Source organism: Cydia pomonella, chromosome 2, assembly GCF_033807575.1.
Source record: "Cydia pomonella isolate Wapato2018A chromosome 2, ilCydPomo1, whole genome shotgun sequence".
In the NCBI taxonomy this organism is placed as follows: Eukaryota; Metazoa; Arthropoda; class Insecta; order Lepidoptera; family Tortricidae; genus Cydia; species Cydia pomonella.
In genome coordinates this window covers 33960353-33987015 of record NC_084704.1, presented here as the reverse complement: position 1 = coordinate 33987015, position 26663 = coordinate 33960353, and the positions used below count along the sequence as shown (strand labels likewise).

The following is a 26663-nucleotide window of genomic DNA, read 5'->3' as shown; positions in this document are numbered from 1 at the left end:
TTGGTCTTTCAGAACGTATTTATTGAGCACAATCCTTAAAACTAATGTTTTCACAGCTAACAGTGTTACGTGCAGATAAATTATACATTAAATGTTAATTAATATTTGGTAACTCCTAATCCTAAATAAATAAACTAAATATTATCGACAAATAATTATCACAAATCGTCACAATAATTAATAGCTAAGTGTAAACAGCTACTCTACAATAGTTTAATTTAAACATTTAAAGTATCGTGAGTCATATTAACACTATTTAACTATGTATACATGTGTATGTGTGTGTGTATGTATGTGTGTGTGTGTATGTGTGTGTATGTATGTGTGTGTATGTATGTGTATGTGTATATGTATGTGTATTGTAAATATATAAATACAAATGCCAACGGATAGGTACATACTACGATGGTCCATAAGCGAGGTCTAGACCAGCAATACTTCTCATTACATTGCGGTATTTGATCAAACTTTTGAATGCAGTCTACTTTAGTAGTCGGCAATGTAAGATAAATTGCGTGCAAGTTCTTGCTAGTCTAGGCCTCAGTATAACGTTATATAAAGTCATGACTTTTTATTTTCCACAAGGTTTTTTTCTATCTAAGATACACACAAAAAACACAAAGAAAATTTCATATAAAATTTGGAGCAATTAAACACCGTTTAGAGCCATTTTTCTATCAGAAAAGTGTATGAAAATAAATTAACCCATCAATCATTTTGCTTTTTGGAGATGCTTTTGATGGCTCTTGGCGTTGTCTTTTTTTATTTGTATGAAACTATTGCAAGTCACAAAAACATAGCGACCGCTAAATGATTATCAAGTGAGTTCAAATTTGGCACATAGATTACTACTTCATAATAAAATAAAGGGATCCTTGTGGAGATAACATTTTTTTTGTCCAAGTTGAACCACTTTTAAACAGTTCCAGTGTTATACAGTATGTCCCTGGCCATTGGACAAAGCCGAAGTGTACATATACATTAGGGTATTTAGAATATTTTAGAACCAGTGTACAAAGTATCATAACAACCGGTGTAGCGGTTTCGAAGAAATTAACAAATTACCATTTTTACTTTGGAGCAGCCTGTATGTAAGAAGCTCCTAAGGTAATATCCTCAAAGAATAGTATGGCACCTTATTCGACCTCTTTGATTATCTTTTTTATTTATGACACTCATAAACTTCTGACTTTTAAAAATGTCATCATTATCAAATATTTCGAACAAATTGTCAAAAACACTGCCAAAGATTAACACAGTGTGTTTCTTTTTGTTGTCGATTATTGCAAGTAACTTTTGTTAAAAAAAATTTTTTTTATTTTGTTCTAATTAAAAAAATATTTGAAGAGCATTCCGTGAGACGTAACCCTACGTGGGATTTCAGGGTTTGTCCAATGGCTAAGGTCACTAGGCTCAAGGTGTATAAAAAAGGAATCCTAAAAGGGCCCAAACATCCCCCGACGAAAATTAATTTTTTTTTTATAGTTAAATGGTGCTAATTAGCAGATACACCTACACTAAGGTAATCTTCACATTACTATACAGACTTCTCATATTGTCAACCGATCTAATCAGTTCATTCAGTCTTGTCGGGGTTGACAATAGTCGCCGCCACCTTCTGCTCAGAAGGCGCGTCGTCCCATCCCCAAACATGGTGGCTACCATCACCCGTTCTCTTCACTCTTTTCTCCACAATATTAGGAGATACAGATTTCAGATCATACGCCCATCCGATTTTAGACATAGTATCGATGAAGAGCTTGGACAGATTGAGAGAATAACCTCCTAACTCAGCAGTTTTATAATCCCAAGGGAATGTGTGATGATAATTATGGAAGCCTTCGCCAAATACGACCAGAGATACGGGCTTGGTTTCGACAGGGTTGATGTTTTTGTCGTAAGGACGGTCTCCCCACTTGTGGGCGGCGGAGTTGACCAACCAGGTGACGTTGAGGACGTAGCAGTAACGGAAGATAGCACAGACGAAGTAGGCGTTCCAGAGGGATTCACCCCAGAGAGTGGGAATGTATGAAGGCAGGATGAAGCAGCATAGCGGCATCAGGGTTAGGTAGTATCTGGAAAAAATAAACATCAATTTTAACTTTCGTATGTCATATTCGTTAATACAAAATAATTAAGGTTTTACTCGTGTATCCGAAACTATTAGGATACCTACAACAACTATTAGAAACTGTGGAAACAACATGTTTTGTAACGAAATTGTGATATTCAGAATTAATTTACCTACCTGTCAATCAATTATGATATGGCAGCAAAACAATATTTAATTGTTTATCCTTTAAAGTTTTGAGAAGGGCATGTGTGATGTCTGATGTTTGATTTAATTATAAATAAATAATAAATAAATAAATATTATACGACATTATTACATAAATTGACTAAGTCCCACAGTAAAGCTCAATAAGGCTTGTGTTGAGGGTACTTAGACAACGATATATATAATATATAAATATTTATAAATACTTAAATACATAGAAAACACCCATGACTCAGGAACAAATATCCATGCTCATCACACGAATAAATGCCCTTACCAGGATTTGAACCCGGGACCATCAGCTTCGTAGGCAGGGTCACTACCCACTAGGCCAAACCGGTCGTCAATTATAAGTTTTGATTATTTACTTGTATTGTTCACGTATTAGTAACCGATTCAAAAAATAAAAGTAGGAGGATATCATTCCGAGAGTATGTGTTTGTTAGTTTAGTTACGCGATAAATCTGTCAATCAAATGGATTGATTTTGATGATTGTTTTTGTAAATAAACATTTTGTAAGTACATTTTGTGGGCGGGTACTAGGTAGTGTAATAATTTTTAATTTCACAGATAAATTTGTCACTTAAACCAGTTTACGACTTTTAAAAAATCTTACCTAGAGATTGGTTCATGGTTCGAATCACAGCTCAAATTTTTTTAATAAACAAATGGGAATGTTATGCCTATGGTCATCTGTGGATGCACCAATAACCAGACAACGAGCAAGAAGAAGAGACACATTACTTACTTTTTCTGGAAACGCAGCATGGAATCGGGCAGTACGCTGATTATATCGTGTGTCCCTTGGCCTTTATCTGCAGATGCTTTCGCACCAATAGCCATCCTACGTGCGAGAAGAAGACAAACAATTACTTACTTCTTCTGGAAGCGCAGCACGGGATCGGCCAGTAAGTCGCTCATATCAATGGTGTGTCCCTTGGCCTTGATTTGCGGATGCTTTCGCACCAATAGCCAGCCAACGTGCGAGAAGAAGAAGCCACGAGTGGCGTTGTGCGGGTCAGCATCGGTCTCGGAGTATTTGTGGTGCATGCGGTGGTCACGCGCCCAGTCCAACACAGAATCCTGGAACAAATTAATGTGATTTTTAAGTTTTGCTGAACAAATTCTTAGTCGAAAGTGAAAACTAACGGCATTATTCATAAGGGCTTGTCAAGTATAATAAATAAGCCCTTGAAAATCGTTTGTCCTTATCCGTGATTTTGACATGTTTGAAAGGGACAAATTTGTTTGAAAGGGACAAAATTTAGCAAAGATTTGTCAAGTTTTGAGAAAAGTAAAGAGACTGACTCTTAGCAAGAGTTTTAAAGGGACTCTCGGATTTTAACCAAAGTTCTTAATTAAGGATAATTTTCTCTTTAATCGGGATTTATGAGCAAATAAATTAAAGAGTCCTTTATTGAGAAAATTGGTCAGAACAAAGTTATGATTAAGTTTAGATACATTTGAGACACGTAACTTTTACGGTTAACTGTACGCTTATACTGATACCCTTTGTGATGAACTCGGACAGAGATTTTTGACCTTTGTTTGGAGGGTTGGTTGGCCGACTTAGACGACCTGCCCCATTTTTTTTGCGCCTTGTAGGTAACGTAAATCGTGATTAAGAATTTTACAATTCAATTATAGAGGTAAACATAATGAAATTACGTCAATAACCATAATAACAACGTATATACGTATATACGCAGGTAGGTCTGTGCGTAATATACTTAATTAACCATCGAATCAAGCTGTATTAAGCCAGGGTATAAATTAATCCTAATTTGTGAAGCTCGACGATATTAAAATTTTTACTTAACTGGATATTAGGTATATAGTACTGTAATTGATCTAGGTACAGATAAAAAACGAGTACAATTTTATTTTCTATTATATTTAGCATTCAATGAAACAATAAGAAAATGGGTTTTGATAAATTAGTAAATAGTTAAGTAATAAAAACTTTAAAAAATTAAGAGGCAACAGGAGTGGTAATTTCTCCATACAAACGTACTCGACTGTTTCTTCCGGGTTTTTTGAAGCTAGAGCAATGATTTTTTCAACACAGATTATTATTATTAATATCTGTGTCGGACTGTTTTACTTATTTTGATATTTTATATTCCTTAAGGCGCTAGTGCACTTCAAATATTCGCATAAACAGCCTAATTTACTAGGCCGCAAAGAGAAGCATGGTATTCAAATCTGACATCAATTAGCCTCAAAATCAAAATAGTCCGACACAGATAATTTCATTACCATTTAGATCTCAAAATTTTGTTACATATGGTTGAGTTTTGAAAGAGGAAACAGTCGAGTACGAAACATCGTTTTTTGGAGAATTATGCGCAGGATTTTTCGCCTAACCTGGCGTTGTATCCTTATCGCACTTGGTTTAGGAGGCGCTTCCGTTAGCGAGACGGATATATTTTTCTAGAAAATTTAAATATCAGCTTCCTTGTCCTCTTATAGTAATTTATATTTATTAACTACTTATTCGAGATGTTTTATGTTTCCAAAGTTATTGAAATATGATTCTTGCGGCGTTGACGCTTATAATGTCAATACCAATTTTCTTAATATAATGAGTGACGCTGACGGATTGAATATGTAGCGATCGTGGCAGTAATGCGGTAACGACGTTAAAGCAATTTATCAAGGATATTGACAGTGGCATGTAAACGTAAAATGACATGTAAGCCACAACTAAAACAGAGAGACAGGGAGCTCTCAGGGCTTCAGTGCCTAAGCCAAATATAAATATAAATAAATATAAATATTATAGGACATTATTACACAAATTGACTAAGTCCCACAGTAAGCTCAATAAGGCTTGTGTTGAGGGTACTTAGACAACGATATATATAATATATAAATATTTATAAATACTTAAATACATAGTAAACACCCATGACTCAGGAACAAATATCCATGCTCATCACACGTATAAATGCCCTTACCAGGATTTGAACCCGGGACCATCGGCTTCGTAGGCGGGGTCACTACCCACTAGGCCAAACTGGTCGTCAAATAATCTTGACTGCTTAGTTTTTCTCGTATAGTTGACGAAATATAATTTGCACCGATTGGTCATATCATATCATCATATCATTTATTCATTGTGAAGTCATGTACATTTCAATTAAGATGTTATATATACGAACAAGTCAGACGCTGACACCCCGTAGGGGCATACAATATTACTTAAAGCTAATTACAGTACCTACATAAAACTTTATCTCTACGAATACAAAAGGAAAAAAAAGAGGTGTGAAGTGTTTTGCCGTACGTCCCATCCATTAGCCTTTAGCAATAACATTAATCAGTGCAAATAATATTTTCTCGACTAAAAGTGGTTATCACACTGATACGGACCAGTTGCTGTTTGAGCGAGACAACGCAATGCACGTATGTATCGATGTCCCGCTCGCAAACCGGCTGTAATGTTTGTAAATAAATGAATTCATAAGCGGTTGCATGCTTCCGCTGAAGTAACTCAACGTTGTTCAATGTTGCAGTTTTTGTCGTAATCAAGCATACCATCAATAATTATCTTTTTGTAGGTATTTGTGTACACTGATAGTTTGATTAAATTATACTACTATTAATAATTATTGTACTTTTATCACAATTTTATGCGCACGTTTCTAAACCGGAGATATTAAATTAATTGCTACTAAAGTTATACAAATTTAGCTACGATCATTTTACAGTTCAAGTGGAAAATTACCAACACATTAATTAGTATTAATTTATTTACTTTAATTTTCAAAATAATAGGTAAATGGTTTTAACAAAGATTTAAAGTTTTTAATATCAATGTGGATTTATTTTCTGATTAATTATCGTAAAAGTACATCATATTTTTTTAAACTTTATTTAAGAAGTGCTGATTTGCTTAGAAAGCGCGTTTGATAACTAAAACCAGTCACTGGCAGTTAATCACATGACCAAAAAAACGCAGAGGTAATAAATGAAATGTACCTACTAATTATAAATTACATTGTCATAACACTAATTATATGACAATCAGCAGTCATTCGCCGATAACAGACACCACAACACAATCACATTTGAACGACCTTTCAGATTAATATACGCAAAGCAACTACAACGCGCCTAAACTAACTTTGCCTCGATTTGACAGAACAAATTGAGGAACAGTTGTTGTACATCTCACAGATAAGGGCTTGAAAGAAGGGGTGATTTTTAAGTCACGAAAAATGTGACTTGTGACTGGCAGCACTGCAGCACTACTTAATAACGTCACGCGTAAAACACATTAATTACATGACAGCACAGATAAGACCACAATCAAATTCTTGAGACCTTTTAGATTAACATGAGAATTAGGTAGGTACCTAATATCAGGCCCCCAGAACGCCTCCGATTATTTTAACTAAAAAACTATACCACTCTAGGGTATTCCTATCTTCTTATCTAATATCGAAGAAGGCACAGAAGTAGTCACATTTTTATGGATCAAGTCACATTTTTGTCCTTTCATTATAAAATATTTAAAAAATAACGTTCAAATACAGCCAAATCATAAGTCACGCATATTGTCGCACATGTCACAGCTAAGGTCCAAAAGTCACAAAAAACGTGACTTTTGTGACAATCTGGCAACATTTCATACGCATTACTTAATAACGTCATGTGTAGAACACGTTAATTACATGACGAACAGCACAGGTAATAATAGACTACAATCACATTTGAACGAGTTACGACGACAACATTTGGCGATATTATTAGGCCCCCAAAATGCCTCAAATTATTGGAACTAGAAAACTATACCGCTCTTCTTCTTATCTCCTAATGTCTAAGTACCATACGCACTACTAAATTATTAAACATCATGTGTAAAACACATAAATTGACGATCAGCACAGATAACAGACAATCACATTCGAGCGACCTTTCAGCGTGACACTCACATGGAAGGAAATGTACGAGATCGAAAACACGTCAGATGATTAACTTCGAGGGGTCAAACGTGGTGGGCGCGTGCCGATAAAACAACGGACGAAAACGTGACGTACTCTCATCTCGGTTAAGTCGGATAGTCACGTGCTAACCCTTGCGTTTTCACGCAAACGCCGCGAATGACGTCGAACTGATATAATTCCAATATCATTCTAATATCGGTTTGATGTCAGTGCACGTTCGAATTGACCTGTGATGCGCTATCCTTGCATGTGTCCATCAATATAAAATCTTTTTGATAAAAAGTCATTGTTTTGTTTGATGTCACGTAACATACATTTACACACACACACACACACACACACACTACACACACTTGACCCTACTCATAGTGTTGTGTTCCTGCCGGTGAGTAAGATTGCCAGAGCTCAACGAGGGGGGGTGGGGTTAGGGTCGGCAACGCGCATGTAACTCCTCTGGAGTTGCAGGTGTACATAGGCTACGGAGACTGCTTACCATCAGGCAGGCCGTATGCTTGTTTGCCTCCGACGTAGTATAAAAAAAAAAACATCGCTAATTATTCGTCATGATCGCCTATAACAAGAAATTATATATACAACGTATATTTTTGATACGACCACATAATCAAAAGGTAGTTGGTTTAAGCTGTATGAACACACTTTCAATGTTTTATAGAAAATGGACGGCTTTTTTTTTCATATAAAATAATTCAGCAAGCAAGGTATCACTACTTTGTTTTTATTCAAAACGTCGTTAATGACGCGACGTCACAACTGTCACAAGTGACCATGAGAAATACATTGCCCTTCGGATTTTTTTTTAAATTAATTATGCTCTGTTAGTTAAGACTAAATTAAAAAAAAAACCTTTATAATTGTTTTATAACACTATAACCTACGTATAGTTTAAGTTTCTGGTTATAACAAAAATACACGCTATATAGTTAATGTATCAGTAACCATGCTAAAAAGTTTCGAAAATTGCGAGATTCACCACATGGGAAAAAATATTTTCTACACTGTTTATATTATTTATACACAGTTTCAAGAATCTTGATGCCATGCCTCATCGCAGGAACAAATATCTGTGCTATCACATAAATAAATGCCCTTACCGGGATTCGAACCCAGGACCAGATATTTTGGTAATATTCAACTTATTTGTTATTTAGGCGCATAATAAATAATATTATGCATAATATTTTGAATATAGTAGTAATCATGAAATATACCTACGCATTGTTTTTGATCAGCAAATGTTAAACGTACAATGCGTGACATGAAACAAATTTATGCATATGTCACAATTTTTGTGATAATTATCTGTTAACAGAGTGTATTATCATCCTATAGTAAACTACAAATATGCCATACATTTTTGAAAATATTTTTTTTTAAACCGATCTATGTCAATTATAGCATATTTTTTGTTAATTATTAATCATTAAAAAACGATGATACTCAGAAATGGATATGACACAATTATATTCTCAGCCGGCGAGATATCATTTTGATGTCACAACGAAGTTTATATAGGCACCCAGTTCCATGGCACGGGAGTGAGCACGGCTCCACTGAACAATTAATGATTCATTTGTTAATTAAAAATTTCAGCATCACGCTACGTATTCCCGTGGTTCGTTAGCACCCGAAAAATTTATTTTAACGAGGAGGTAAATCGTGACATTATCGATGAGTTTAAAGTGCAGTTGCGTTTAAGGTTCAGTCAGTAGAGTTAAATAAGTTTATGACAAAATTTTCATTTTTGGTACAAGATTTTATCGTTGCATATAATTATCTTTCCACAGGCAACTAATACTGCAATTCTAACAGAATTAGTCTGCGTTTTTTGTTACAGTTCCCATGGTCATCTCCGTCTCCATCATCAGATCAGCTCCATGTCATCATAATATTGAATTATCATCCGATTTACATAAGTATGCAAAATTTCAGCTCAATCTAAAATCGGAAAGTGGGTCAAATTTAGCTTCTATGTTTAACCGACACTACTCGTAATTAACATACATACTAACAGGGTAAGTTAAATAAAAGCTTGTAAAAATCGTAGCTCTTATTGAGATCACAGTACAGTTGCCAAAATTTAATGAGCAATCTTGAGGCCTGTTTTCGTAACTTCATCGATTCGAAACCTGATTTCTGGACTTTAGCTCGATGGAAAAATCCAGAACATAGGTCTGAAACGCACCTTAAAATTTGTAATAATTGTAGCATAAAAGCTAAAAATATGAAATACTCCTGAACCCACGGGGCCTTAACGAAGAGGTAAATCATGAAATTATCGAAGCGTTTAACAAGAAGGTAAATTGGTTACATTTCACCAGGGGCGTCCGTATAGTAATTTCATACAAAAAGGTTCACGCTAGATGGCGCTGAACCGACAGCGTTGATTCATACATCACGCTAACGAAATTCTTATCGGGTTTGTATAAAGTGGAGCTCAATAAAATTGCAATTATGTAAACAAATATGATAGACGTTTTGAGCATTTAACATATAACCTAAATATCTTAAGAAGAATATTTTGATAATACTAATAAAATATTTAAGTATCTATTTTAACTGTAAGTGTTAACTGTTGATTTACCATGGTTGCCTTTAAAACGTGCAAGATTACGAAGTAATTAAGGTCTCAATATTTTTGTGTCATCCTTATTGTATTTTTTGCTAGTGTAATAATTTCTGTTTTTGTTATGGTGTTTTTTTTTACACACACTTTTGATTTGTTTACACACACACTTTATTATATATGGATCGGGCATTATTTGTTTGGGCGTATTGGCTTTATTTGTGAAAGTTAATGTTTGTTTTATTCCTTTTCCCCCCACGAGCGATACCTATACCATTGTTATCGACTCAGAAATGGCAGGAAATTTTCAGTGTCACGTGTCAATGCTTGGTGAAATAGGCCCCAAATTTTACCAAAAAGTCATACCTCTTCTACCAGAGTACACCCTTTTATACTCGTAACAATTAGTTAAACTTGGAGCAGAAACCGCGGGGAAAAACAAATGACAACGGGCCCGTATTACGTTCCCTTAGCCATGATAAGACACGATTTCTAAGCGGCTTGTCGTTGCGCAAGCAAATATTATTTAGGTACCGAGATTTTAATTTCAGAGTTTTCTAACGTGAAATAAATGTTCAGAGATAAGTTCAGAAAGCAATTCAATTAAAAGCTTCATAGCTGTTAATTGAATTGATAGGTATAAATTTATAATGGGTCTCTATTGTTTCTCATAAAGTATTAAGTCATAATGTATTGTTTGTCCGCATTTTCGTTAGCCATAATTTGGTTTTTCTCAGAAACGCGTAACATTCCAAGATTGCCATAAAACAAACCTAACCTATCTATAGGATAACCTAAGGAAATTCCTGAAAAGTTAACACTTTCAGAGTTATGACTAATGTTAAAGTATATGTATTTGTATCAATATTATTTATATATATATATGTATGTTTATGTTTGTGTATTTCTTATGATTGTATTGTGTTCGTACATGTACCTAATTGTATCACCTATACCTCATGTTTTTGCACCGCCTACAACTTATTTGCTTTGCATAAAGGTTGACTGGTAGAGAATGCCCCACGGCATTAAGTTCGCCTATTGTACAGTGTGTTTTCTTATGTGCAATAAAGAGTAAATAAATAAAATAATATGACCATCATTACATTATGACTTTCAATAATTATGCCAAACAAAGGGATCCGATTTATAACGTCTTTAACTGATTTATTAACGTCTATAGACATAAAATTATTCAAGAATATCGTCTTTGTATTGTACTTAGACTGCTTATTAATTTAATAGCAATAATTATACAAGGAAAATACAATTTGGGGTAAACAGTTAATAGCTGATTGTAATTAGAATTTAAATGTTTTGCAACTTAAGTGTGCTGTGAGAATCGAATGAAAGCACCCCTGATTTTGTCTTAAATGCGTCTTAAATTTCAAATTCGACAGAATTTTTGGTCATTAGGTATTCCTACTAATATAGGAAAGTAAGTAGCTCTGTCTGACCTCTTCACGCTGAACCGATTTAGTTGACGATTTAGCAGACGAAGTCGAGGGCAGAAGCTAGTTTCAAATAAATAACTTTCATATCTTGATTTTTTTTTTTGCAAATAAACTGAGCAGATTAACACAACTTTCGTGTAATTTAGTTCACCCGCTCTGTAATCGAATAAGTTCGTAGAATTGTTTACAAATAACTTTCGGGACCTAAATTCTTACCACGAACAATTAAGAGGAAATATCAGCCGAGTCCCGTCTCAGTTTTGACAATTTTAGGTAAACATCTCCGTCGAACTGACGGGGGTCGCTACGGATTAATTTTATAATATAGGAGGCAAAAAAGCAGACGAACCGCCTGTTAGTAAGTGATTACCGTCGCTCATGGACACCCGCAATACCATGAGGAGTTGTAAGTTGTAAGTGCGTTGCCGCCTTTAAGATGGAAGTACGCTCTTGCAGAAATCAGAAATCATCGCATTTATTCGTGATAAAATGACATACAAAAGTATAGCATAACAAAACAAAGTAATTATTAAACATAGAATAAATAAATAGTTTACCACGAAATGGCCCCGCCTCAGCATAAATGCTAACCCAAAAGTCAGCGCTGATCTTTCGGCTAGACCATGTGGGTCACCACCAGCTGTACGATATGGCATAAAATTGAACGCGACTTTGCGGCGGCTGAAGGACTACTGTTCTATCGAATGTGTACTGACCTGGAAGGCAATGGTGTTGAAGAGCGTAAGCAGTAGCCTCAGAGGCAGGCGCGCCTTGTACGACTTGTGTGCCCATAACCTGTGCGCTCCCGCCGTGATGCCCAGACCGGACATGATGTACAGTAGCACGGCTGAAATTAAACAAAATAGTACATGACGATACAAGTGCGAAAAATAGGAAATTCGAAACGAGTGGCGATAAATTAAAACACGACCGAAGGGAGTGCTTTAAATCGACACGAGTTGCGAATTACCTATTCGCACATGTATCGTACAACGTTTTACAGTACATATGGCCCTTTAAATGTTCGACACAGTAACGTAATATGCTACTTCTCGCACTAGTGCTATAAAGTAGCCCCATATGTACTGTAAAATATAATTTTTCTTATACTTGGTATAGCAGATGAACGATAAAATACACGAATCATTCTAGGGATAGTTTAAAAACCCACTTTATCAGTAAAAAAAGGCACCAAATTGAATAAATGTATGCGCAAAGGGTTGTTGTAATTAAACGTCTACAAAATAAATATCTGTCTACAAATAGATTTTTTTTGTGTGCCTGTACAAACCCAAATAGCATCTCAATCTTTACCTACATTTCTAGTATTATCCAAACACCCCCGCATAATTCAAAAATGAAGGAATCTTATTGGAAAGGTTCTTAGTAGGTCGCAGCACTAGTATTCCTGGGAGAATCAACTTTTTAGCGTCACTCGTTGCCATGGTTACTATTAGTTGTCCAGGGGACAAAAGTTCATTGAAATACTGATTTTATGGTACTTAAATGTATCAAACTTGCGTTTTTGTGGTCGTTATAACCAATGTCCATAATGGGCCCCCTACTAAGCATGTTAATAGAACGGCATACAACGTCTCTTCAAACAAACTGTGCCACTGTTGTCCCTTGGACAACGGGACAGGATAACAAAACAAAAAAAGTTGATTCACCCTCCTACGTGCGCACTTACTGCCCGTATGATAGCTACGTGTTCTCACGTTAATCTCACCCATAATAGCCGTAAGTAACGTTCGAAGACTCATTCCATTTTGTACCTTAAACTCATGCAATATAATTCAAGTTCAAACAGGTTTCTGAATGTTATTTACGGTTGTTTTGTGTGGTAGTAAAGAAATCGGATCCGTAGATGAAATATTATTACTTATTTTGTGCCCGTAGATGAGTAGTAAATCTATAAAGGGTAGAAATCGAAGAAAAAAGAAGTAACAAAAACCATTCTGGATTTCCTGCAATTACAATGGAATCTTCACGCTTGAACCGCTGAACCGATTAAGTTGAAATTTGGTATGCAGGAACACGAACGGTGACGTTCCTCCACACAATCTGCAGTTTTTTATTCTGGGCCTCGGGCTGGGGTGACCATGGCCACGTCTTTGTCTTATATTAAACACTCACTGAAAATCCTGGTGACCCACATAGCCATAGTAAAGAACAGGTATCCACCGAACAGCACCCCAAGTACAGTGATTCTCCACACAATCTGCATTTTTCTCCTGTCGGCCTCCGGGGCTGGGCCCACATTTTTGTCTTATATTAAACACTCACTAAACATCCTGGTAATCCACAAAGCCATAGTAAAGCACAGGTATCTACGTACAGCACCCCAAGATGCAGCAACATGAACAGGGTGATCCTCTTCCTCTACAGCTACACAATCTGCAAAGGTCTTTGTCTTATTTTAAACACTCACTGAAAATCCTCGTGGTCCACATAGCCTTAGTAAAGAACAGATATCCGCCGTACAGCGCCCCGATATGCAGGAACACGAACAGGGTGACATTTCTCCACACGATCTGCAGTTTTCTCTTCTCGGCCTCCGGGGCTGGGGTGGCCACATCTTTGTCTTCGGTGACGGCGTCGGACTCATCTAGCACCCAGGCTGGGGGTTGCCCTTGAGGCGGCATTGTGCTGCAAACAAAGATTTTCTATTCAATACGACGTTGGAATACTCATTGATTACATACTCAATAAGTTCAAAAATGGTTTCTCAATGGCCGCTGTGACAGGGCTCATTTTAAGGCGCATGAACTCTCATGCGAGTTCAGTTATATTGCGGACAATTGAGGTTTCATTTCACCCAATTCAGCCGGCTGATTAAATTCCGCAATGCAATTAATCTCGCATGCGAGTTTTCGCTAAAATTAAATACATTAAATTAGGGATCAGTAATCATCATCATCATCATATTATATATAGATATTAATCATGATCATCGTAAAGGATTAAGAATGGTAGAATGTGCATTTTGCAATTCTCAAAAAAATTGCGGTGTTTTTGGAATTAAAAAAACGGATATAGCGGACGAACGGATACCTTAATTTATAAATAAATATGTACGAATACTGTTTACTTTCACTCGAGTCTATTATCAGGCCCTGATTTAGCAACCTAGGACCCCTAGGCACTTGGTACGGCACTTGGAATTTAGGGGGCCCCCTCCTCTATCTTAAAACCAGTGCTAGATTGCCTGGGCCCCTAGGCCCTTGGGCCATGTGGGCCTAGGCGGAAATCCGGGCCTATCTATTATAATTTATTTATTCAATGTATGTTTATTTGTTCATAAACAAAATATCAATAATCAATCCAAATAAAGAATCGAACCTTGTTCTAGAAATTTTCTTCAAATACTTAAATAATTATCACAACTTTCCAGCTAAGCCAAGAGAAAGTCTATCTACACCTACTTTGCACTTTGAATTACATACGTCAATACGTGAACAATCATATTTATACGAAGGATAAAGATCTGTTAATTATATTTCACATAATCTCCTTAGATTTAAAAAAAACCGGCCAAGAGCATGTCGGGCCACGCTCAGTGTAGGGTTCCGTAGTTACTCTTCCGTCACAATAAGCTAAACTGGAGCTTAAAGTATAGTAAATTGTTAACCAAGGGATGAAACCGTACCTTTCACGCGAGTTAAACAAATAGGCAAATTTGCATAATCAGTACCTAATTAAAGTAAGTCTTTTTACTATGAAGGGGAAACTTTTTGTGATAACTCAAAAATAGCTAAACTGATCATGTCCGCTATAGTTTTCATTTAATGTCTTTCTTAAGCTCTACTTCCACGATTTTTTTCATATTTTTTGGACCTATGGTTCAAAAGTTAGAGGGGGGGGGACACATTTTTTTTTCGGAGCGATTATCTCCGAATATATTCACTTTATCAAAAAATGTTTGTTGAAGACCCCTATTAGTTTTCCAACGATACGCCACACTGTAGGGTTGAAGCAAAAAAAAATTCACCCCTACTTTACGTGTAGGGGAGGTACCCTCAAAAAAATTAAATTTCTAGATTTTATTGTACGACTTTGTCGACTTTATTGATTTATATATCCATGCCGAATTTCAGCTTTCTAGCACTAACGACCACGGAGCAAAGCCTCGGACAGACAGACAGACAGACAGACGGACATGGCGAAACTATAAGGGTTCCTAGTTGACTACGGAACCCTAAAAAGTCATGTTATTACATGAAAATAACGATTGATGTCGATGACAATGTTTTTATTTATGCATTAATCGTCATTTAGCTTTATCGACATGTGATTTGATAAAAACAAAAACGTGCGTCAAATAACTTTCTTATCAGTTTAATTTGCACGCGACTGTCCATAGAGATACTCGTTTGAACTCGTTATATATAATCTAAAGGCCTACTGCAAACCACGTTCGATGTGTTGCCTCCCTGTCACACTTACGTACGAATTTATAAGTGCGACAGAGAGGCAATACGTCGAACGTGGTTCGCGATAGGTCATCTGATGCCGAGTAGGCCAACACATATTGGGCCAACGTAGACCATTTTAAAGGACGGACGCAGCTATAGGGAGCGCGCATGAACTTATAGGCAGCTCAAGATCCCCTTTTTTATTGGCGCAAAGTGTTAAAGTCAAGTGTATGTTTCCGATTTAGACCACAAGATGGCAGCACCTACAACGCGCAAGAGAGCGTGCGTGCGCTGTAGGGGGCAGTACCGGCTTTGACGTAAAGTGTCAATGTCAAATTTATGTTTCCGATTTAGGCCACAAGATGGCAGACCTACAACGTGCACGGTCCTTATACTGTGGAATAAGATAGCAATATCGCTTGCTCCCACTAACGCCAACCGCGTCCCTAAGATTAATTAAGGCCCAATACGTGTACTCTGCAACAAGCGAGCTGAAGGGATACATTAAACTTTCATCAACATATCACGTGTGAAAAAGGGACAACAGATTAATTTGCGTGACAAAGTTTGAACTCATTGTTGACCAACCTTTCAAATTAATAAAATATAGTTCGTGTCATCCACGAAGACGCGTAGGTTGGTCCAATCTAACCTTTAAGACAATACGAGTCAAGGCGTCTTCGTAAATTACACGATTTGTATAAAGTTATAAAGGCCAGAAAACCGAACAACAATATTCATGGGACAGGGTTTACGGCTTGAAACGTTCTATTAATATTCATATCGTTTCGAATTTCAAATAATAGGGGGTATTACTGCATTGTTCTGCCGCCAGAGTGCAGCTCTAGCTTATATTGTAAACCATAAATTAACTTATAAATGCTATCCCTTAAACAGTTTTTGAAAGTTTTCACTGTCACTTGTTCCATCATACCTATACGTTGGAAAGGGACAAACGATGATCAGCGGCATCGTAACTTTAGTACACGTTTATGAATAAGGGGGAAAGAGTCTACCGCGAAACGCGAAAATCGAAATTTCATTATCCGCCTCTCTATAGGGGGCGTGCATGAACTATAGGAGGCTGCACAGGAGCCGTCAGATTTTTAGCGCGAGGCGTAAATGTGATGTTTATTGTTCCGATGTAGCCCACAAGATGGCAGAACCTACTATGCACAAGAAAACAGGTGACGTGTAAATGTACATGTTTATGGTTCCGATTCAGGCCACAAGATGGCAGACCCTCCAACGCGCACGGTCCCTATAGCTCTAATATGCAAGAGTTATAAAGAAGTAGACCCTAAGATTGTGATGGATTGCGGTAGTAGCGCCCCCTACGCAGAGTTTCGCGTAATATTCCCTATTCGCAAAAATTAATTGGCTATCCTATAAAAAACCTAGAAACTGCCCGAACTGTTATTTCTGTTTGTATTTGAATTGCTAAATATTACCGTTTCTGTTTTAATTGCTAAAGTGTCTTAATAATTTTATACAGTTAAGAATTATTATCAATTAGAATTAATACAGAGCGCTAAGGCACTTTAATAGCGTAACTGGGAGTCTGGTTTCTCAAACTGTGCAATTTAATTCTAATTTAGGTCTATTTGAACGCTGCGAAGGAAACCATTGATGTTGTGTAACCAATCTCGGCTCGGTTTCAATAGAAATTAGTATAAATTGCATTTAATACAAGAGTTAATGTTTACGTTGATTTCTAAAGGTGTTTTTTAAACTCTTTTAATTTTGAGATTGTATTCCTGAGCTTAAAATAAAGTACTTTTTCAAAGACACCGGTATTCTAATTAACTCCATTTCGGAGATAATCAAAAATTGAGTTTTGTCTGGTAAGGCCCTTATCAACTTGTACACTTGCGATAGAGCTTGTTAACATTTTGATTAGTGTTAAATAAGAGTTTATGCATTTGCTACTAAACGCAAGTACTATCTTGGACGATCGATGTTGGAAATAATATTGATATGTCAAAGTCTTCATTTTTTGATTAAGTTCAATAGCATACCCATGTTACAACAACGCTATATGCAGCAATACATATGTTTTTACGAAAAATAATAATTTAAATGTTGAAAATTAACTATGCCATTCAGTTTCCAGCCATACCCCGAAGTTAACGGAGTGTTAAAAACACCGTTTTGTTTGTTCTCAAAAGAGGTTACAGAAATAACATAAAAGTACCCAATTCTACATAACTTTACTGTTAAGTGTGTGTGTGTGGTATAGTGTTTTTTTTAAGTCATAAATTGCTCGACATATTTCGCTCCATAACGAGTGGCTTCAACGTTAACGGTTGGCGAATCGACGACGCTCCGACGCAGACATAATCGCGCGTCACGACGAGGCCGACGAGTTACCCACACCCATTTTAATGTATATAATTTTGATTACAACTGACAAAATATATTTGAGTATTGTTAGAATTTTGAGGCAATTTAAAATAGTTTCTTGATACGTAGAAATAAGTAGTAAAAGATACTGGATTACATGATTACCGGTGCACAATAGAAACATCGTAATATGAAGTAAATAGACTGATTATACTTTTATCGTGTATTACGGGTACTTACATGACGTCAAAAGGAAATCGTTTTTGCTTTCATATTAACCGATTTCAAAACAAAGATGTGGTAGTTTAAGGTAAACTTTCGAAAATATGTTTTTAAGTCCAAGAAACTGATTTTAGTTTGAAACCAGACTGGGAAGTAGATTTGGTAATAAAACAGAAGTTAGAGCTAGACCAAGACAACTTTGCAGCGATTTTGATAGCACGGACTGGAAGCGCTGGTGGCCTAGCGGTAAAAGCGTGTGACTTTTAATCCGGAGGTGGCGGGTTCAAACCCCGGCTCGTACCATTGTGTTTTTCGGAACTTACGTACGAAATATCGTTTGATATTTACCAGTCGCTTTTCGGCGAAGGAACAAAAAAAACGGTTTTTTCCTATGTAGGTAGGTGTATTTGTTTACGCGGCCGGACGGCCGTCTCGTCGCTCGCGGAATAAACCGGAGTAACACCAAAATAAACTGGTATTTACTGCTATTTTAAAACCGGTTCCAAACCTAGCTATGAGGTACTAATCAGTATACAAAATGCGAGAGTTTAAAGTATGGTATTGCACCTAATTGTACCTAAGGCTCCATTAAAATTAATGCATTCCTAAAATGCCTAAATGGCGTTACGACAAACCTGTTTGGTGATCTAATTAAGCGATTACACGTAATCGATCATTACAAGCGCCTCTATCATTTGCTATAATAATGGATACTGAGAGATAGTCACGTACGCAATTGGGAAAGTTTTTGTGGAACGAGTGATGTTTTGCGACCTTTGTACAGCAATCAGAGCTATTGAGGAAGATCAAATGAATCGGATGCCTATTCGCACTTCATAAAGTGATTTAATTTTGACATCATTCACATTGACCTCATTCCTCCGTTGGAAAAAACGATCATATCTGGATGCTGTATTGTCAAAGAAAACTTTGTAGCCACGTAAATTTACTGCCATCTTTCGACACATGATTAAAACTTTTAGAACGCCATTTGACTTTGATCCTTATTCTTTAATGATATGTGTCAAATTTGATAAATATCAAGAAGTGGCGTCATAGTCAAATGGTGTTCTAAAAGTTTTAATCATGTGTTGAAATGAAAGATGGCAGTAAATTTACTGTGGCTACAAAGTTTTCTTTAACAATCCACCTCTATTTCAAATCTCTTTGGTAATAGGGTCACGTTTTTACCCTTTGGGTACAAAATAAAAAATAGCCAAAATGATGCGGAGAGAGCTAAGCCTCACTGTCCGTCCGTCTGTCAGTTTATCTGTAAGCAACTCGGCAAGCTGTAAACAGGAACCGTGACATAAATATAAATACTCTTCATTTCACACCTCAATACAGGCAAATAATACAGATAATACAGCAACTCAAGTACCCAGGGGTAAACAACATACATACATACATATAATCCGTGGTCTCTGCCTACCCCTCCGGTAAATAGGCGTTTCCGGAGGGGTAGGCAGAGACCACTTGCTACGATCCTGACATACCTCTTTCGCTTCCTTCACTTTCATAACATTCCTCATACACGCTCGTCGGTTTAGGGTGCTCTTGACCTGGCCTTTCTTCAGGATTTCCCCGATTTGATCAGAGATAGTCCGCCGAGGTCTACTCCTCTTAGGCCTTGTAGGTAAACAACAGGCGGTCTTATCGCTAAAAAGCGATATCTTCAGTGTGCATATAAATGTGTCATTCAAATATCGGTTTGATGTAGATGCACGTTCGAATTGGCCTCCATGAAAAACCTTAAAAGTTGTCGTTTGACCTTCCCCTAACTTCAAAGCTATCTTTCAAAGGTTTTCCTGTGAAATCAAAGAAATGCTGATATTCCAGGCAAAATATTCAATAACTTAAACAGAGGTTTTTCTTTTTCTTAGGCATCTAATTCTCCGTAACAAGCTTTGTTTTGTACGACGGAGCTTACTTGATATCCCTTGTTTATTTAGCTTTTCGCTTACACAATAAATATTATTATTATCAATATCATTTACAAGATGAAATTATGATTAAGTTTAGAAATAAAAATAATACCATTAAAATGGTACTACTGCTCGTCAGATATAATAAATTCATTGTATACCATTGTAAACCTACCTACTTAAGACGATGCATTGTAATTTATCTCATTTTATTGTACATACCTATGGAATATTATTTCTGGAATAAAAACATTTCATTTCATTTTCATTACATTTCATTTTCATTACATTTCATTTTCATTACACTTCATTTTCATTACATTTCATTTTCATTTCATTTCATTGTAATTTTCGGCGTCGTAAATATTGTTTGGTAAACTGGTTATTTATGGCATCGACTTCATTTTTGTACATTTAGTTACTTTTTATAGCAAAGAAAATCGTATCAAAGATGCTTTTTTTAACAAACAGCTTCATTGTTCGGATAAATGGTACCGATTCAAGCCTCTATTAAATTTTCCATGTAGATTGGTCTAAATTCACACTTCAATACTGTAGTTGTGTTTTTTCGATTAATTCTTGTTTTTTTTAGTTTAAACGGTAGGTAAACCCCGTTTTGCCGTATTCAACCTTATAAAATACGAGTAAGCAAGCTCAAAGGCAAATTCACTAATTATGCGCGAAGTATCGGGATGAGTGCGGGTTTCGGGAATACTGAATAAACATACATAATCTTGGTAATCTAGTAAAATTACAGGCAATAAAAAACGGATTATCGCAGACCCCATATTTAGGTGAAATATTACAAATGTAAATCAACGGACAAAGCTTTAAACGTTACTTTTTAAGGGCAAAAAGCGTAAGTCTAGTAATAAATGAAATTAATAATTAGACTCGAAAGACGTTACTCTGTGGAAATATTAATTAAAACAAAAATATTACTTTGCTAATACACGAAATATCATATTTATTGTATGCAATTGACATCTCCTGGTCATACCTCGTAGAGAGGCGAAACACGTGTCTAGTTTTTTTGGTGGTGGCTTCTTTTATTTACTACCGTATTTAATTCCGCTGTGAAGAACGACGCACCGAAACCGTCTGTACAAACTTTTCATACAAAATTCCGCTACATTTGATTTTTTCGGTACAAAATTCCGCTTCGTTTGGTTTTTTCAATATGACAGGAGTAATAGAAGCAAAAAACAAATTCCATGCAATTTTTTAAAAACTCCTAACTCTTATACTAATTTAAAAATAAAACTAACGAAGGGCCATAGTTGTGGTTAATATATAAACATCAGATTGCGTAAAAATATTTTCCATAATGTTAAATATCTGGGAGAATGCTCGGAAAACATTTAAAAACTCAAAAATGCGCGTTTTTTCCATAGATAAGACGTAGTTAATTTTTCGCCCCCGCAAGACCCATATAGGTAGCAAATTTCATCGAAATCATTAGAACCGTTTCCGAGGTCCCCGAAATATATATAAGAATTGCTCGTTTAAAGGTATAAGAAAGATAAGATATCCAGAGAGAAAAATGGGGACCTTTCGTCTTAACATAAAGGTAAATGTGTAGGTATTTGCCCCGGACATTATACCTAAAATTCAATCAAATATAACAATGCATAACAATCACTATCTTACTGCAATCATTGAATTATCCAAAAGCGAACATTAATAAAGATTATTGTATTTTTAGAGGACAATCCGGTCAAAACGTAATGGTGATACTGGTGATAGCAACTTTGGATTGCAGCTTCACAATACGTGAATGTGTGCGTCCGTGGCGTGATCTGAAGATGACGCGATATGGGTCGAGCAAGACAAATAACTTATGTCGCAGTGACCTGTGACTATATGTGACCTTACTCTTTTGAGGGAACTATCAATTGTCCGATACGCGTCATTGTGTGAGCCGCTCGCGTGACGAGAAATGGTAGCGATTTCGCATATGGTAATGACTAATGGCATATGGTGGCAATAAGAATGTTGAAATGAAATTTGACAACAAAACTAAGTCCCGTAAAACCACTATACCTAGTCTAAAATATCTCAACTAGCATTGTGCCATTTGTACCAAAAAGAATTTTCAAAATATACAGATTGTCATGAAATTCTCTCGGTATTTTTTTCTTCGCGTTTATTCCCATACCTTCTTACAGTTAGTTTCGATTTCTATGACACTAATAGACGCCAATGAGTGACGTAAATGTTGAATGAAAGAGTCGTCAACAGTTAGAACATTGAGTAATAATCCCTAATTTGAACGGGAACTTTCTAAGTGGAAACTTGCAATGAGATAAAATTACCGAAATTTTGAAAATGTTTTGCAACTTACTACTTCCAACTATGCTCCAACATCGACTTCAACATTTCACACATTCAAACATTGTTTATTTCCCCAAAAAATGTGACGGAGTGAGCTTTTTGTATGAAATGGAATTTTGTTATTAATTTTTTCACATCTTAGAAAGACATATAATAGCACTCGACTTTTTTTTTTATTTGATAGAAGACATAGATAACGTGACAGAGTGACCAGAAACAAAAAAACGAAAATAATTTTGACCCAACTACTAAAACTATCATTGACATCTATGATCATGATAACGTGTAAAAATCCAAAATAAATACTACAATTTTACGGGAGCCCCCTCTTAACTAAGTAGTTTAACACATTAACAGCCTAAAACTGTAACGCGAGGAGATTGGCGTTTGATGCTACAGCCTTCTGAAATCGCTACGTTTTTTCGTTCTGTGTGTATCCAGCATTACATGGCCAATATCCTGCCTATCCTTTCTTTCCCTAAAGATCGCGGGTCTCATAACAATGGATCGACTTTAGCGTTATCTGATCGCTAATATACCGACGGCTTATCGGTTTTGCCTTAACGGGCTTCGACCCCCGCGGCCTGTTTGAGATAGGGAATATAAGGGCCTTTGTAAATTATTTGTATGTACATAGTTAGCTGTACATACAGTGTGGAAACTTAACGAGCAATATTGTAAGATACAACTTTAGTAGTTTTTGTAAGTAGTTTAATTTAGACTAGTACTTTTTTATTCACTATGGAGGCAATATAAGTCCGTGAACAAAGTTTAGTAAAGAGCACTAATGACTAGGTACTTGTAAGAAACTGATAATAAAAGTAACTAGGCGTTTTTCATTATAGTATTACATCCGAATAATTTAACGATAATTTATTACTATACGATTTTAGCGCGACTATTCGTTGTATTCACTAGCCAAATTACTTACCGTAATGCCAAACCACACACTCAACAATACGTCCTCTAGGTATATACATATGTTACGGGTAATATTTTAATTAAACTTAAGTTTACCTAGGTATACATAGTATTACCCAAGCCTTTTGGATAAAGCCCGAAAATTAAATCAACTCTAATTTTACAGGTCTACCCAACACTGGGAGGGTAATGTCAGAAGTGGTGATGCAACACCTAACATTATCCAGCCAGTTATACCAGGGTTAACTTGAGTTTATACTTGGCGCAAAACTAAGTGGCGAGTCAGGTCATAATGCCATCTCTTTCACTCTTGGTTGGTCTTAACAAGGGTAAAGGAGATAGCATTATGATCTCAGTGGCCAGTTAGATTTGCGGCAAGTATAATTAATCTTCTAACATTACCCGTAATATATACACGAAACCGTCATTGTCAGTGTCCTGTATATTTTAAATTCGTATTTCTCTATACTTTTTAATGTGTAATTTTATTCATTCATCACCGCCTCTTCTGAAAATGCGAGACAGTTGACAAACACGTTTCTATGCAAATACTTTAGGGCTTTCCTGAATAAATTAAGGTCAACGTAAGGCCTTATAAGTCACAAGTGATTAACAATGTCCAAATTGCAGAACATTCTCTAATTTCCGTAAATTTCTGCAAACTTAAATGAGAAACTTCTCATGCAATTTTCCACTTAGAAACTTCTCGTTCAGATTAGGGATTATTACTCAATGTTCTTAACTGTTGACGACTGTTTCATTTAACATTTACTTCACTCATTGGTGCTATTTCACGTGTCATAAAAATCGAAACTAACTGTAAAAAGATTTGGCAATAAACATTTGCACTTTGCAATTTTTGAAAATTCTCGTTGGCACAATGCTAGGTCAAGGCCTTATACTATTCCAAATCTTACACTTGATAGCGAGAGGTTAAACAAAATGTGCAAAGTTACTGCTACTTATATGTAAATATTTACCTTGACTTTTTTCTAGTTTTGTTCTTACTGTAGATAGTTTTGTTAGTTCGTTAACGCATGAAATATGTATATTAAGTATTATGTCCCAACCCACCCCACCCCACACACATACAGCAACCCGATGGCAGCTGGAGAATCCGCAAAAACGTCGAAGTCGAACAGATAGTAGCTGAGTCAAATATCATGGGTGTCACAAAGGCGCAAAGGCTGCGGTGGCTCGGTCATCTAGAGCGAATGGGAGCCGATCGGGCGGTGAAAAGAGCGTTTGAGGGAAAACCGACAGCACGCCGCCCGTCCGGTCGACCTAGGTATCGATGGGCGGATGTGGTGGACACGGATCTATGCGAGCTCCAGGTTGAAGACTGGCGAGAAACTGCACAGGACCGGGATCAGTGGCGAGCAGTAGTGTTGGAGGCCAAGACACACTTTGGGTCGCTGCGCCAGAGGAGTAAGTAAGTATTATGTAAGATGTTTTATCTCATTGATTATGGGAACCAAAATTTTGTACAATAGTTACTTGTGCACCTAAATTGTAACTTGGTTTTTGCTGTGAGTACTTATGTTGAATCCCTAGCAAGCGACTGGTTTTAAAATCAGAACTTGCAGTTTAACCAACTTTTGCTCTCTTTTCGCACAAATGCCTAATATGCACATTGCTTAGTAAAATTCTATAAATTAATATCAATTAAAAATGTATGCCTCATCGTTTGATATTTTTTTTAATACAATACAATGACATGACATGAGAGGAGGCCTGTGCCCAGCAGTGGGACGTATATAGGCTGAATTATTATTGTTATATTATTTAATACAATACAAATCCTCTTTATTGCACTACCTCAAAATAAATTTACAAGGAAACACACATAATACATAAAGACAGGCAAACAAAAGGCGGCCTTATCACTAAAGAGCGATCCCTTCCAGGCAATCTTAAGATAGTGGAGAAATGAAACTCTAAATTCAACTAATTAGGAGGTACAAAAAACTAAAATGAATACTAAATAGCGGTAAAGAAAATGCCTTAATATTTATGTTTGTGATTATTAATGTGTGTTAAATGTGTGTTCTTTCTAAAATATTTCTCAATCTCCCAATGAAAATTCAATAAGTTCTACAATACAATAACTAAAATGTTCACGTACTAACATTTTATTTTAGGTTTAAAGTTAAAAGCTAGTTGTGAAGTCCAAACAACACTTTCCCAAATAAATAAGCAGCCAAGCGCCGGCTAAAAGAACTGGGAACTAGTACACACCTGCTTGAAATTTGTGTTGAGCTAGCCAACTAGTTTGAAAATACACTTGATTTATTTTTTTATTTACCATTCCATAACGATAGGTATTTTACGATTAAAGATTGGCATTGACAATTGCCGAAAAACGGAGATGTATTAAGGTATTGTCTCTGCGTGTTGAAATTGAGATTTTTTTGATGTCAAACTATTGCAGAACAAAACCTTAAGTTTATTGAAATTTTGTATTTAGAGTTTGATATTGCTTAAAAGAGTTGGCATTGACAATTGTGTCATAGTACATTACGATACAAGTGCGAAAAATAGGATGTACTATTTTCGTTGTCTTGCCAAAAAATGTGACGGAGTGTAGCTTTTTGTATAATATGATTTTTTTTTAATTTTCCTCATGGTAAATGTAATCTACAGCTAAAACGACATGCAATAGCACTCGTTTTTTTTTATTTATATGATAAAATACAGATATACAAACGTGACAGAACGGTCCAAAATAAGACAACGAAAAGAACAACGACCCAATTCGCCAAACTTTATAACATCCTCGAAATTGATATTTTATTGATGTTAATTTTAGAACAAACTCAAGTTTATTGTTATTTTGTATTTCGATTTTGTTACAGTTAAGAGTTAAGTACTACATTTAGAAATAATATTCAACTTCGGCGTCAACACGCAAATTCTACGTGCATAAAATATGCAACTCGAAATTACTAAAAATATTATTTTCTACTTTTTAACTTTTCTAAGTCACTTTCTCATTTTATAAAACAAAAACTCACTATGCAAATTCCGTCCCCGTCCGTTTTAAATCAAAACACAGGAAATAAATAAAATACTTACAATTAATAAACTAGATTACTTCCGACACTTGACAGCAGCTCCTTATGGTCACTTAACCGCGCGACTGTAACGTCTCATTTCTCGCGCGCGATATATATAGATGTGTGACAAGACCGCGTGCGCACCGCGGGAATCGCAAGCGCATATCGTGTAGCGAAA

The 26663-nt window shown here is 36.1% G+C and overlaps 1 protein-coding gene across 2 annotated transcripts; it reads right to left on the bottom strand.

The window, feature by feature from the left end:
• On the bottom strand, positions 1-26663 carry LOC133515429 (acyl-CoA Delta-9 desaturase-like). Of its 2 annotated transcripts, XM_061847971.1 has the most exons (5): positions 26505-26663; positions 13701-13918; positions 11986-12116; positions 3157-3362; positions 1-2075 (listed from the first exon to the last, which is right to left on the bottom strand). In XM_061847971.1, exons 2-5 carry the CDS (start codon positions 13912-13914, stop codon positions 1577-1579), a joined length of 1050 nt encoding a protein of 349 aa, XP_061703955.1. In that variant the 5' UTR covers positions 13915-13918; positions 26505-26663; the 3' UTR covers positions 1-1576. The 2 variants fall into 2 exon arrangements, with proteins under 2 accessions (XP_061703955.1, XP_061703956.1); XM_061847972.1 differs by lacking the exons at positions 13701-13918; positions 26505-26663 and adding an exon at positions 13406-13511.